This window comes from Engystomops pustulosus, chromosome 6 (genome assembly GCF_040894005.1).
Source record: "Engystomops pustulosus chromosome 6, aEngPut4.maternal, whole genome shotgun sequence".
Classification (NCBI taxonomy): domain Eukaryota; kingdom Metazoa; phylum Chordata; class Amphibia; order Anura; family Leptodactylidae; genus Engystomops; species Engystomops pustulosus.
Genome location: NC_092416.1, coordinates 179,208,914 through 179,222,866, shown reverse-complemented (window position 1 = coordinate 179,222,866; position 13,953 = coordinate 179,208,914). Strand labels below are relative to the sequence as shown.

At 39.9% G+C, this 13,953-nt stretch overlaps 1 protein-coding gene and 5 non-coding genes across 6 annotated transcripts; 3 read left to right on the top strand and 3 right to left on the bottom strand.

The window, feature by feature from the left end:
• Positions 1-749: 749 nt before the first annotated feature.
• Positions 750-856, bottom strand: LOC140066488 (U6 spliceosomal RNA). Its single transcript, XR_011848330.1, has one exon. It is a non-coding gene; the product is annotated as a U6 spliceosomal RNA (small nuclear RNA).
• Positions 857-1,751: 895 nt separating this feature from the next.
• LOC140066429 (U6 spliceosomal RNA) lies at positions 1,752-1,858 on the top strand. The gene has a single exon (XR_011848272.1). It is a non-coding gene; the product is annotated as a U6 spliceosomal RNA (small nuclear RNA).
• Positions 1,859-4,744: 2,886 nt separating this feature from the next.
• On the bottom strand, positions 4,745-4,851 carry LOC140066501 (U6 spliceosomal RNA). Its single transcript, XR_011848342.1, has one exon. It is a non-coding gene; the product is annotated as a U6 spliceosomal RNA (small nuclear RNA).
• An 895-nt stretch (positions 4,852-5,746) lies between these two features.
• Positions 5,747-5,853, top strand: LOC140066428 (U6 spliceosomal RNA). Its single transcript, XR_011848271.1, has one exon. It is a non-coding gene; the product is annotated as a U6 spliceosomal RNA (small nuclear RNA).
• A 2,539-nt stretch (positions 5,854-8,392) lies between these two features.
• Positions 8,393-10,326, top strand: LOC140065997 (posterior protein-like). The gene is made up of 2 exons (XM_072113562.1): positions 8,393-9,758; positions 10,307-10,326. The coding sequence occupies exons 1-2, from the start codon at positions 8,393-8,395 to the stop codon at positions 10,324-10,326; spliced, it is 1,386 nt and encodes a 461-aa protein (XP_071969663.1).
• A 3,369-nt stretch (positions 10,327-13,695) lies between these two features.
• LOC140066500 (U6 spliceosomal RNA) lies at positions 13,696-13,802 on the bottom strand. Its single transcript, XR_011848341.1, has one exon. It is a non-coding gene; the product is annotated as a U6 spliceosomal RNA (small nuclear RNA).
• Between the last annotated feature and the right edge of the window lie 151 nt (positions 13,803-13,953).

Genomic DNA, 13,953 nt, shown 5'->3' with positions numbered 1-13,953 from the left:
TACATCACAATGGGCTCACGGCACCCAACAGGCGGGCAGCGGCCATCTGAATGTAGCCTAAGAAAAAAATCCCTTTTGATTTGGTGTGGCTGTAAAGTGTATTGACCTAGAGAACTTTTTAAAATGTTATTTTGATTTGATGATAAAGGCGGAATATTTTTATTAAAAACCATGTCAGATTTGCGCTCTTTCTTTAAATCCGCTGTTTTGGCGGGAAAACTGGCATTAACGTGGAAAATGAGTGCAGAGAAAGGGTTAAAATATCAACACTGAATTTCCCATCAACAAATCTGTGGCGCAAACCTCACACAAACGCACCCCAAGACCTCACATTTAGGCGGATGAGTTTGAAATACAATTTTGGGGAAAAGCCAGGGGCAGATGTGGCGCGCAGTTTGTGTACATGATACAGGGTCGCTCACATGACATGTAAAAACTTACTTTCTGAGGTAAAATCATGAGGTAAATAATGTATTATTGTACAAAATGGTGTCTATCGCAAAACCGTAACGATTTATTACCTTAATAATGAAAAAACTGTATGAAGCACGGTGCCGACATGAGAAATTGGTGCAAAATATGTTACAGTCTCGCTCACATGACATGTAAAAACCTACTTTCTGAGGTAAAATCTTGAGGTAAATAATGTATTATTGTACAAAATGGTGTCTATAGCAGAATTTAGCGATTTATTACCTTAATAATGAAAAAAACTGAATGAAGGACGGCGCAGACATGAGAAATTGGTGCAAAATATGGAACGCTTCACGAATTTGCGTGTCATCCTTGTGCAGGGGCCATGCTAATCTTCTCTGTATCGTTCCAATTTTAGTATATGTGCTGCCGAAGCGAGCACAGACCCCTGGCCTCCCCCATCAGTATATATAGTCCCCGGAGGGGGGGAGTTATACATTATGGAGAGATCTTCTTCAGGATTTACACCAGGAACCTATAATATATGACAACCCTCATTCTATAACGTTTCTATAGTTTCTTCATTTATTATCGGGCAACTTATAGGTAACGGGGATATGGGATATTCAACGCTGTGACACCAGAAGATGCAAATTTGCCAGTCCCAGAGGATCCTGGGAGAAGAGGCGGGTCAATCGAGGAAAAGTGGGAAGGACCTGATACCTGAAGGACCTGAAGGACCCCAGAACAGACACCTATGACTTATTCATACCCCAAACCCGAAAATGAAAGCCTCAGAAAAACCCTATGAGCTAATAGTAATAATAATACAAACCCCAGTACAGACCCCAAATCACATCTGAACAAATACATATCCTAGACCAGACCCTCTAAATAAACAGCAGAATATAGACCCCAAACTACAGATAACAAGACCCGTCAGAGTCTCAGAGTCCGAAATAACTGCAGCCCCCGGATGAGATAATACAGTATTCAGACCGGACCCTGGAAACCACAGACCCAACAAAGGGAAACAAGGGAATGTTTGGGGTTTCCCTTTGTTTTTACCTTTTTCCCGCCCTTTTTACAAGACAAAGACCGGTGCTCCCAGCATCCTCTGGGGCTATTTATCTATTTTGCATATTCTGTTTAATACGTTTGTGTCGTTTTATTTGCACTTTTATATATTTAAGAAGGAAAACTCTAGACAGTTGTGGAGAATGAGAGTTATGATCCAATGAAGATGATGGGTGTAATGTATATGGAGTGACCTCTCCATAATGTATAACTCCCCCCCTCCGGGGACTATATATACTGATGGGGGAGGCCAGGGGTCTGTGCTCGCTTCGGCAGCACATATACTAAAATTGGAACGATACAGAGAAGATTAGCATGGCCCCTGCGCAAGGATGACACGCAAATTCGTGAAGCGTTCCATATTTTACAGCATTGATGAGGAAAAAGCTTTAATCTAAAGTCTATACGGACTGACTGGAGAGGTACAAATGCTTAGGGTCTGTTCGCATTGAGGATTGTGCTACAGATTTTCCGTCACCCTCTTTGAAGTCTATAGGAGGCCATTGTGTCTGCCAGTTTCCACATGAAGTTACTCGCCCTATATCCCGAGCAGAATCAGCGAGGATTCCTCTCACAATATGGGGAATGCCAGACACATTGATAATTAATGCCAAGTGAATGCAGCCTTAACCCCTTCATGACCGCCGTAATGACTTTTACGAAGATGTATCAGAAGAAGATTGCAGGACATCGGGTTCTGCTGGTACCGGGCCGTGTTCTCACAGCCAAACCCTGCCACTAACACCTGGGATCAGGATCATATCCCGGGTGTTTAACCCCATCACCCCCCTCCCTGCAGCAACGACCATGGCGTGCCAAAGGTGTCGCGCAGCAGTCGCGCAGAAGGACCCTAGGATTTCCTATAGGATAGCTGTCTTGATGGGTGTCTGTTAAAGATAATATTAAGCAGCATAGTACATTATATAAGAGTTCAGTCAGTGCCCTCTCACAAAGCAAATAAAAAACCCCACAAAAAACGCCCACCCCCCCAAAAAAAACAAAAAGTAAAACCACACACATTTTGTACCTCCAAATTTGTACCAACCCAGACTACAAACCTACAATAGTTTTGATCCCGTATGCCAAAAAACGGGAAAAAAAAAGATGCCCAAATTTACATTTTTAACCCTTTACCGACATGTGACGTAATAGTATGTCACATGCCGTAATAGTATGTCACATGCCGGCCTCACAGGCTGAGCCCTCTCCATAGCCAGTAAGTCTTTGTTGCATATTGCAGCAAAGACTTATCGGTAACACCCACGGTCGGTGCTGGCAAAGCTTCGGGCGGCTTCAAAAAAATGGCAGCACATGGGAGCCGCCATCTTGCCGAGGATTGTTTCTCCCCATGACGTCATCGAGGAGCGGCGATCTGTCGCCATGCTGAGTCTGTCTTGTTTTAACCCTTTCATTACAATGTGCCCTCAGCACATAGTAATGAATGAGGAGGAAAATCCCGATATACTGCCATACTGTAGTATGGCAGAACATGATGGGATAGATCAGACAACCTCTTGTTAAAGTACCCTAGGGAGTCTGAAAAAAAAAGTAAAAAAAAAATAAATAAATAAATAAATAAATAAAAGCTCTAATCACCCCCCTTTCCCTAGAGCTGATATAAATAATCAGTAAAAATCATAAATACTTTAGGTATTGCTGTGTCAGAAAATGCCCGATCTATCAAAATAAAATAACGGGTTCTCACTGCGTTTAACCCCATAACAAAAAATTGCGGCCAAAGTCGAAAATGGCACTTTTTTGCCATTTCAAAAAATATTAAAAATTCTTTAAAAAGTGATCAAAAGGCCGTCATGGTAGCAGTGAAAATGTCATCAAAAGTCGCAAAAAAATGACACCACCCACAGGTCCATACACAGAAATATGAAAAAGTTATTAGCGCCAGATGCAAAAATCCTTTTTTCTTTTGTACAGGAGGTTTTAATTTTTGTAAATGTATGAAAACATTATAAAACCTATACAAATTTGTAATCCCTGTTATCGTACTGACCCAAAGAATAAAGTAGACATGTTATTTGGGGCGCACAGTGAAATCCGTAAAATCCAAGCCCACAAGAAAATGGTGTAAATGTGGGTTTTTATTTACCAATTTCACTGCATTTGGATTTTTTTTCCCGCTTCCCAGTACATGGCATGGAATATTCAATACCATTACTATGAAGTGTAATTTGTTATGCAGAAAACAAGCCGTCACGCAGGTCTTTACATGGAAAAATAAAAAAAGTTATAGATTTTTGAAGGTGAGGAGTGAAAAATAGAAATGAAAAAACAAAAAAGGGCTAGGTCGTTAAGGGGTTAATTATCCATCACCACACAAAAAATTATCTTAATCAGGATCAAAAAACTTTATGATCCCCAAGTGTGTACAAATAAAATGTGCGGGTCTTTTAGCAAAAAATAAGACCTCAAACTAAGGCTATATTCACACGAATGTATGGGGGGCGTATATACGGCCGACGTATATATGGGCGATATACGTCCCCCATACATCACAATGGGCTCACGGCACCCAACAGGCGGGCAGCGGCCATCTGAATGTAGCCTAAGAAAAAAATCCCTTTTGATTTGGTGTGGCTGTAAAGTGTATTGACCTAGAGAACTTTTTAAAATGTTATTTTGATTTGATGATAAAGGCGGAATATTTTTATTAAAAACCATGTCAGATTTGCGCTCTTTCTTTAAATCCGCTGTTTTGGCGGGAAAACTGGCATTAACGTGGAAAATGAGTGCAGAGAAAGGGTTAAAATATCAACACTGAATTTCCCATCAACAAATCTGTGGCGCAAACCTCACACAAACGCACCCCAAGACCTCACATTTAGGCGGATGAGTTTGAAATACAATTTTGGGGAAAAGCCAGGGGCAGATGTGGCGCGCAGTTTGTGTACATGATACAGGGTCGCTCACATGACATGTAAAAACTTACTTTCTGAGGTAAAATCATGAGGTAAATAATGTATTATTGTACAAAATGGTGTCTATCGCAAAACCGTAACGATTTATTACCTTAATAATGAAAAAACTGTATGAAGCACGGTGCCGACATGAGAAATTGGTGCAAAATATGTTACAGTCTCGCTCACATGACATGTAAAAACCTACTTTCTGAGGTAAAATCTTGAGGTAAATAATGTATTATTGTACAAAATGGTGTCTATAGCAAAAACTTAGTGATTTATTACCTTAATAATGAAAAAAACTGAATGAAGGACGGCGCAGACATGAGAAATTGGTGCAAAATATGGAACGCTTCACGAATTTGCGTGTCATCCTTGCGCAGGGGCCATGCTAATCTTCTCTGTATCGTTCCAATTTTAGTATATGTGCTGCCGAAGCGAGCACAGACCCCTGGCCTCCCCCATCAGTATATATAGTCCCCGGAGGGGGGGAGTTATACATTATGGAGAGATCTTCTTCAGGATTTACACCAGGAACCTATAATATATGACAACCCTCATTCTATAACGTTTCTATAGTTTCTTCATTTATTATCGGGCAACTTATAGGTAACGGGGATATGGGATATTCAACGCTGTGACACCAGAAGATGCAAATTTGCCAGTCCCAGAGGATCCTGGGAGAAGAGGCGGGTCAATCGAGGAAAAGTGGGAAGGACCTGATACCTGAAGGACCTGAAGGACCCCAGAACAGACACCTATGACTTATTCATACCCCAAACCCGAAAATGAAAGCCTCAGAAAAACCCTATGAGCTAATAGTAATAATAATACAAACCCCAGTACAGACCCCAAATCACATCTGAACAAATACATATCCTAGACCAGACCCTCTAAATAAACAGCAGAATATAGACCCCAAACTACAGATAACAAGACCCGTCAGAGTCTCAGAGTCCGAAATAACTGCAGCCCCCGGATGAGATAATACAGTATTCAGACCGGACCCTGGAAACCACAGACCCAACAAAGGGAAACAAGGGAATGTTTGGGGTTTCCCTTTGTTTTTACCTTTTTCCCGCCCTTTTTACAAGACAAAGACCGGTGCTCCCAGCATCCTCTGGGGCTATTTATCTATTTTGCATATTCTGTTTAATACGTTTGTGTCGTTTTATTTGCACTTTTATATATTTAAGAAGGAAAACTCTAGACAGTTGTGGAGAATGAGAGTTATGATCCAATGAAGATGATGGGTGTAATGTATATGGAGTGACCTCTCCATAATGTATAACTCCCCCCCTCCGGGGACTATATATACTGATGGGGGAGGCCAGGGGTCTGTGCTCGCTTCGGCAGCACATATACTAAAATTGGAACGATACAGAGAAGATTAGCATGGCCCCTGCGCAAGGATGACACGCAAATTCGTGAAGCGTTCCATATTTTACAGCATTGATGAGGAAAAAGCTTTAATCTAAAGTCTATACGGACTGACTGGAGAGGTACAAATGCTTAGGGTCTGTTCACATTGAGGATTGTGCTACAGATTTTCCGTCACCCTCTTTGAAGTCTATAGGAGGCCATTGTGTCTGCCAGTTTCCACATGAAGTTACTCGCCCTATATCCCGAGCAGAATCAGCGAGGATTCCTCTCACAATATGGGGAATGCCAGACACATTGATAATTAATGCCAAGTGAATGCAGCCTTAACCCCTTCATGACCGCTGTAATGACTTTTACGAAGATGTATCAGAAGAAGATTGCAGGACATCGGGTTCTGCTGGTACCGGGCCGTGTTCTCACAGCCAAACCCTGCCACTAACACCTGGGATCAGGATCATATCCCGGGTGTTTAACCCCATCACCCCCCTCCCTGCAGCAACGATCATGGCGTACCAAAGGTGTCGCGCAGCAGTCGCGCAGAAGGACCCTAGGATTTCCTATAGGATAGCTGTCTTGATGGGTGTCTGTTAAAGATAATATTAAGCAGCATAGTACATTATATAAGAGTTCAGTCAGTGCCCTCTCACAAAGCAAATAAAAAAACCCACAAAAAACGCCCACCCCCCCAAAAAAAACAAAAAGTAAAACCACACACATTTTGTACCTCCAAATTTGTACCAACCCAGACTACAAACCTACAATAGTTTTGATCCCGTATGCCAAAAAACGGGAAAAAAAAAGATGCCCAAATTTACATTTTAACCCTTTACCGACATGTGACGTAATAGTATGTCACATGCCGTAATAGTATGTCACATGCCGGCCTCACAGGCTGAGCCCTCTCCATAGCCAGTAAGTCTTTGTTGCATATTGCAGCAAAGACTTATCGGTAACACCCACGGTCGGTGCTGGCAAAGCTTCGGGCGGCTTCAAAAAAATGGCAGCACATGGGAGCCGCCATCTTGCCGAGGATTGTTTCTCCCCATGACGTCATCGAGGAGCGGCGATCTGTCGCCATGCTGAGTCTGTCTTGTTTTAACCCTTTCATTACAATGTGCCCTCAGCACATAGTAATGAATGAGGAGGAAAATCCCGATATACTGCCATACTGTAGTATGGCAGAACATGATGGGATAGATCAGACAACCTCTTGTTAAAGTACCCTAGGGAGTCTGAAAAAAAAAGTAAAAAAAAAAAAATGATAATAAATAAATAAATAAAAGCTCTAATCACCCCCCTTTCCCTAGAGCTGATATAAATAATCAGTAAAAATCATAAATACATTAGGTATTGCTGTGTCAGAAAATGCCCGATCTATCAAAATAAAATAACGGGTTCTCACTGCGTTTAACCCCATAACAAAAAATTGCGGCCAAAGTCGAAAATGGCACTTTTTTGCCATTTCAAAAAATATTAAAAATTCTTTAAAAAGTGATCAAAAGGCCGTCATGGTAGCAGTGAAAATGTCATCAAAAGTCGCAAAAAAATGACACCACCCACAGGTCCATACACAGAAATATGAAAAAGTTATTAGCGCCAGATGCAAAAATCCTTTTTTCTTTTGTACAGGAGGTTTTAATTTTTGTAAATGTATGAAAACATTATAAAACCTGTTGGAAATATGACATGATGTGGCTTGAGACAGTTTAAGGGTCTTTGTGGACAGAGGAAGAACTAAGCCATAAATGCCTACATTGCCCCTAATAAAGATTGTAGAGACAGCTGCATGTGATAACAATGGACTGTGCTATTACACCTGGAGGCCATTGCCTGGAGATTCTACCAGATCCTGTGGGAAACAAAGACTCAAGTTACTTGTCCTGCAAGTTGTGGGATAAGAATGTATTGACTCTACATCATCATTGGATTGGCCAAGACAGTGGTGGAGGTGGGATGATGGGCAATGTGTGTGAGCTATGTGTGTGTGTATATAAGATGGTATAGATCTTTAGTTAGAGCACTTCCTTCCCACCATCTCTCTATCCCTTAGTTAGTTTACCCTCTATGTGTATTCCCCTGTATTGTACCCTTAATAAATCCCCTATAAAGATCCATTGAATATTGTTGTTAATTTAATATTAACTGGCACCCCAAAACCAAGCAGATTTTACATTTGGCACCCCAGATGGGACCTGTAATTTAAATTCTACAGAGAATCCACGGCAAATTATCTGCGCTACTTCAATCTATGAACGGAATTTGGATCTTTGGTACAAAGAAAATCCTGGTAAGTAACAAGTTTTATATTACATTATTATCTTTGATAAGCCAGGTTGTTTTATGTGAATGTATAGGAAGTCGCCTGTTGAGATTGTAGGTTAACGTTAAGTGTGAGCGGTTGTGTTTTAGTGTACAGAGGTAAAGTTGTAGGAAAAAGGGTGTTCCTTGATATAGCTGTACATTTTCCTAGATTGAATGAGTATAAAGGCTTAAGCAGTGTGTAAAGTAACCTTTCGGAACGTTAGTGTAGTAGATAATTACACAAGCTGTGTTTGCTTAGTTTGTCATTTGTGTGTTTGTCAGTGTGTATTGTGGTAACAGAGATGGAACTTGTTCAAAAGTTTGTGAAAAAGTATTCCTCTGCTCGCTACCATTCATGTGCAGATGGTTCACTAGAGGAGCAATATAAGGAGCTGATGATGCAATGTAAGGCCCATAATAAGAAGTTAGAAAGGAAAGTGCTCAGTAAGAGAGGGAAGAAAGAAAGGTTGGGCAATGAAATTATGATGTTAATCAAGATGAAAGAATTGGCTGAGGTAAAGGAAGTAAATTGGTACATACAAAGGCTCCAATGTAAGGAAAGCATAGACAGAATCAGTGACTCTGTGATTGAAATTTCTGCGAAAACAACTAATGAGATGGATAATCTACAAGCAAAGGTGGATGAGCTGTCTATAAGAAATCATGAGTTGGATGAGCAGCTACATGAGTGTAGATTGAGTTCTGTATCTACTGAAAGTCATATAAAGTCCTTAGAAAGGGAGATCCATCAGAGGGACGTGTTAATTACCTCACTAGAGGGTCAGTTGTCTGAAGCAATGTCCCAACTGTGTAAACAAGAAGAGCAGATCCGGTCCCTCCAAGTACAAAACCAGACGTGCCATAAAGCAGCAGATGTCTGCATTGTCACACCTGGGGGTTGGAGTGATGAACACAATCTAATACCTGCAGATAAGTCTCCAACACTTACCATCCCAGATAGACTACATCTGTGTCAGGTCATTGGAGAATGGGATACAAATGAATCACCAATAATTGTATCCAATAAATTTGAAGGTGTGGTGAGGCAATACAACTTATGTAATGCGGATGCATGGTCTCTGCTCCAAGCATGGCTTCCTGGGCCTCTGGCCACACAATTGTCATCTACACACATGGGAGATGATGATAGTGGTGCGGACTTAAGAAGGAAGGAACTGCAGCGTATCATGGGAGGGAGAGACGTAAGGGGTGAGAATACCCTGAGGAAACATAGGTTCAGGCAAGGTGATGACCCTCTTATCTTCTGTAACAAGTACCTGACCTTATTTAGGAGTGTTTACAACTGCCCAGATATGTCTCAGGATGACTCTGATTTCCTCTTTTCAATGGCAAATCAGTGTAATGTGAATTACACCACAAAGGTTGCCCTTAGAAATGCCACATCCCTAGAGAACTTTATTAATATACTCAGGGACTGGTGTCAGGAGTCTAACAATAGGGATGAACCATCAGGATATCTGTCTACAGAGTACAGAGCTAGGAGGACGAGATATGTCAGGTATTGCTATGGATGTGGGAGGCCAGGACATATTAAACGTTTCTGTAATGTAAATAATGCAAACCATGAGACACATTATAATTCATTGCATGCAGAAATTGATGCCATTGAGCCTGAGACCAACCAGAACACAGTGATCACAGAGACATGTGAGGAGGCCATGACACCTCCTGGAAGTAGCCACATAGAGACATGTGAGGAGGCCATGACACCTCCTGGAAGTAGCCACACAGAGACATGTGAGGAGAACACATCACATGCAAATAAGATTCCCAATATACACAGGGATAAGAAAGAACAGCCTCCCCCTCATGGCAGGGAGCACAAGGAAGGTGCTAATGTCCCAGGGTACAATCCATGGGCAGGGCTGCCATTCTGGCTATTCTGGAGCTGGTCACAGATCGCCCTCCCCCTGCTAATAAACAGTGCACAGTACAGCAGCATGGCTTATTAATGTGTGGCTATAGCGATATACATTGTGAATAAATGGATTTGGAATTGTGTTAATGGTATGAATTTCTTGGTTTCTAACTATTTTGTCTTTCTTTTGTAGGCTGGATGTCTTGTGTCTTATGACTCCAGGACAAAGAAACTAACACTTTTGTTTTGTTTCTACAGGCTCCATTCTTTGATCTTGTGTTTTACATATCTGTTTTGAGTATTGTTTGTGTGATAACTCATTATGTTTTTGTTTTAGGCAACAAGGTGGTTGGCTGAAGAAACAAGTTATTAATATTGACATTTTGTTTACAGGTCATTAAAAAGTAGTATGTGAAAGATATTGTTTGTATAAAGTTTGATGTCTTTACAAATAAAACCACGTGGTGTAATGAGCTCAAAATTTATGAGGGTTAATTGTTTGCAAACAATTAAAAATATGAAGTAACATCCCATTGTGATGTATAGGTCCTGTGTGTCATGTATTTGTTGTTTTTTGTGCTATGTCTGTTCTTTATCTTGTCCCATAGATGACCTTACTTAATCATTGACAGAAGAAGGATTAGAAACTGCCTGCTGTCCCACCCTAAGATGTGTAGAAGCTGAATTAGCTCTCATTGTTTTATGTTGTCTGTTTTGTGTTCTGTTAAATGTAGTATGTGAACTGTGTCAATACACATTTTTTTTGTTCCTGATGCTCAGGAATGTTGGATTTGTTGAATTTTATTATTCTTTTTTCATTTTTTTTTAATGAAGCATTTTTTTTTTCCTTCTTGATTCAAGTATTTTTTTTTTTTTTTTTTTTATACAGTGTTTGGTACCATTTTGTGGTACCAAAGGGGCATGGTTTTAGAGAGTAATGCAGTACCAAAGGGGCAGACTATAGTGAATTCACATAAATATTTAATTTTTTTTTTATTTAAGGTTTTTCTCTGATACATTTGTCTCACTGGCAACTTAATTTTAAGTTTCTCAAACAAATTGCACACTCCTTTATACCAGTAAAGCATCTAAATGAAGAACATAGGGTATTAAAAGCAGCATTCGGTTTGAATTTTTTAAATTTTAATGTTCTCAATCTATGTGTGTGTCTTCAAGGTTGCGTAAAACATATAGTAATTAATGGCTCAGCTATATACGGTTACTATATAGTATATTGTATTTAACAATGCACAAGTAAGATTACCAATATGCACTTGATATACTTTTGGTTAATTTATAAGTCAGGACAATGGGAGACATATATGAGGTGTGATGTGAACATTTCTGTGGAGTGTAAATATAAAACCTGGTAAACTTACAGAATTAGATTTGGTAATGGGAAAAAGCCAAATGAAAGTTTATGTTTAAACTAAATATATTTGAAGTCAAGTAAATCTGGAAACCCTTAGATAAACCACCCTTCAAACTTCTACTTGAAATCAATCTGTTGATTTACTATTGGTAATGTTTTATAGTTCTGTTTGGGTTTCCTTTTATGTAATTTCATATCTGTAGGTTATGTTGATATCTAAGGTGTTATTGCCAGCTTGCATTCTATATAACATGGGATTTATATTTGCATATTGTAAATATGACAGTTATTAGCATATATGGAGATATGTATTTGTTGGATAATTGGTATAGATGGAAAAATGTCATTCATATGTCAAGATATGAGAATGAATGTGAGTGAATGGTGTGATGAACATTGGTGCCCTATTCCTTAACCATACAACCTTCAACTACTTTGTCTTGAGGAAAAGCCAGAAGAAGGAAGATCATTTCCACACCCAAAGAAGATAATGGAGGAGAAATGGATTTTATTTCTGTTCTAAACATGGTCTAATGGTGTGTGGGCCTTTCAGGCCCAAAGGGGCATAATGTTGGAAATATGACATGATGTGGCTTGAGACAGTTTAAGGGTCTTTGTGGACAGAGGAAGAACTAAGCCATAAATGCCTACATTGCCCCTAATAAAGATTGTAGAGACAGCTGCATGTGATAACAATGGACTGTGCTATTACACCTGGAGGCCATTGCCTGGAGATTCTACCAGATCCTGTGGGAAACAAAGACTCAAGTTACTTGTCCTGCAAGTTGTGGGATAAGAATGTATTGACTCTACATCATCATTGGATTGGCCAAGACAGTGGTGGAGGTGGGATGATGGGCAATGTGTGTGAGCTATGTGTGTGTGTATATAAGATGGTATAGATCTTTAGTTAGAGCACTTCCTTCCCACCATCTCTCTATCCCTTAGTTAGTTTACCCTCTATGTGTATTCCCCTGTATTGTACCCTTAATAAATCCCCTATAAAGATCCATTGAATATTGTTGTTAATTTAATATTAACTGGCACCCCAAAACCAAGCAGATTTTACAAAACCTATACAAATTTGTAATCCCTGTTATCGTACTGACCCAAAGAATAAAGTAGACATGTTATTTGGGGCGCACAGTGAAATCCGTAAAATCCAAGCCCACAAGAAAATGGTGTAAATGTGGGTTTTTATTTACCAATTTCACTGCATTTGGAATTTTTTTCCCGCTTCCCAGTACATGGCATGGAATATTCAATACCATTACTATGAAGTGTAATTTGTTATGCAGAAAACAAGCCGTCACGCAGGTCTTTACATGGAAAAATAAAAAAAGTTATAGATTTTTGAAGGTGAGGAGTGAAAAATAGAAATGAAAAAACAAAAAAGAGCTAGGTCGTTAAGGGGTTAATTATCCATCACCACACAAAAAATTATCTTAATCAGGATCAAAAAACTTTATGATCCCCAAGTGTGTACAAATAAAATGTGCGGGTCTTTTAGCAAAAAATAAGACCTCAAACTAAGGCTATATTCACACGAATGTATGGGGGGCGTATATACGGCCGACGTATATATGGGCGATATACGTCCCCCATACATCACAATGGGCTCACGGCACCCAACAGGCGGGCAGCGGCCATCTGAATGTAGCCTAAGAAAAAAATCCCTTTTGATTTGGTGTGGCTGTAAAGTGTATTGACCTAGAGAACTTTTTAAAATGTTATTTTGATTTGATGATAAAGGCGGAATATTTTTATTAAAAACCATGTCAGATTTGCGCTCTTTCTTTAAATCCGCTGTTTTGGCGGGAAAACTGGCATTAACGTGGAAAATGAGTGCAGAGAAAGGGTTAAAATATCAACACTGAATTTCCCATCAACAAATCTGTGGCGCAAACCTCACACAAACGCACCCCAAGACCTCACATTTAGGCGGATGAGTTTGAAATACAATTTTGGGGAAAAGCCAGGGGCAGATGTGGCGCGCAGTTTGTGTACATGATACAGGGTCGCTCACATGACATGTAAAAACTTACTTTCTGAGGTAAAATCATGAGGTAAATAATGTATTATTGTACAAAATGGTGTCTATCGCAAAACCGTAACGATTTATTACCTTAATAATGAAAAAACTGTATGAAGCACGGTGCCGACATGAGAAATTGGTGCAAAATATGTTGCAGTCTCGCTCACATGACATGTAAAAACCTACTTTCTGAGGTAAAATCTTGAGGTAAATAATGTATTATTGTACAAAATGGTGTCTATAGCAAAAACTTAGCGATTTATTACCTTAATAATGAAAAAAACTGAACGAAGGACGGCGCAGACATGAGAAATTGGTGCAAAATATGGAACGCTTCACGAATTTGCGTGTCATCCTTGCGCAGGGGCCATGCTAATCTTCTCTGTATCGTTCCAATTTTAGTATATGTGCTGCCGAAGCGAGCACAGACCCCTGGCCTCCCCCATCAGTATATATAGTCCCCGCGGAGGGGGGGAGTTATACATTATGGAGAGATCTTCTTCAGGATTTACACCAGGAACCTATAATATATGACAACCCTCATTCTATAACGTTTCTATAGTTTCTTCATTTATTA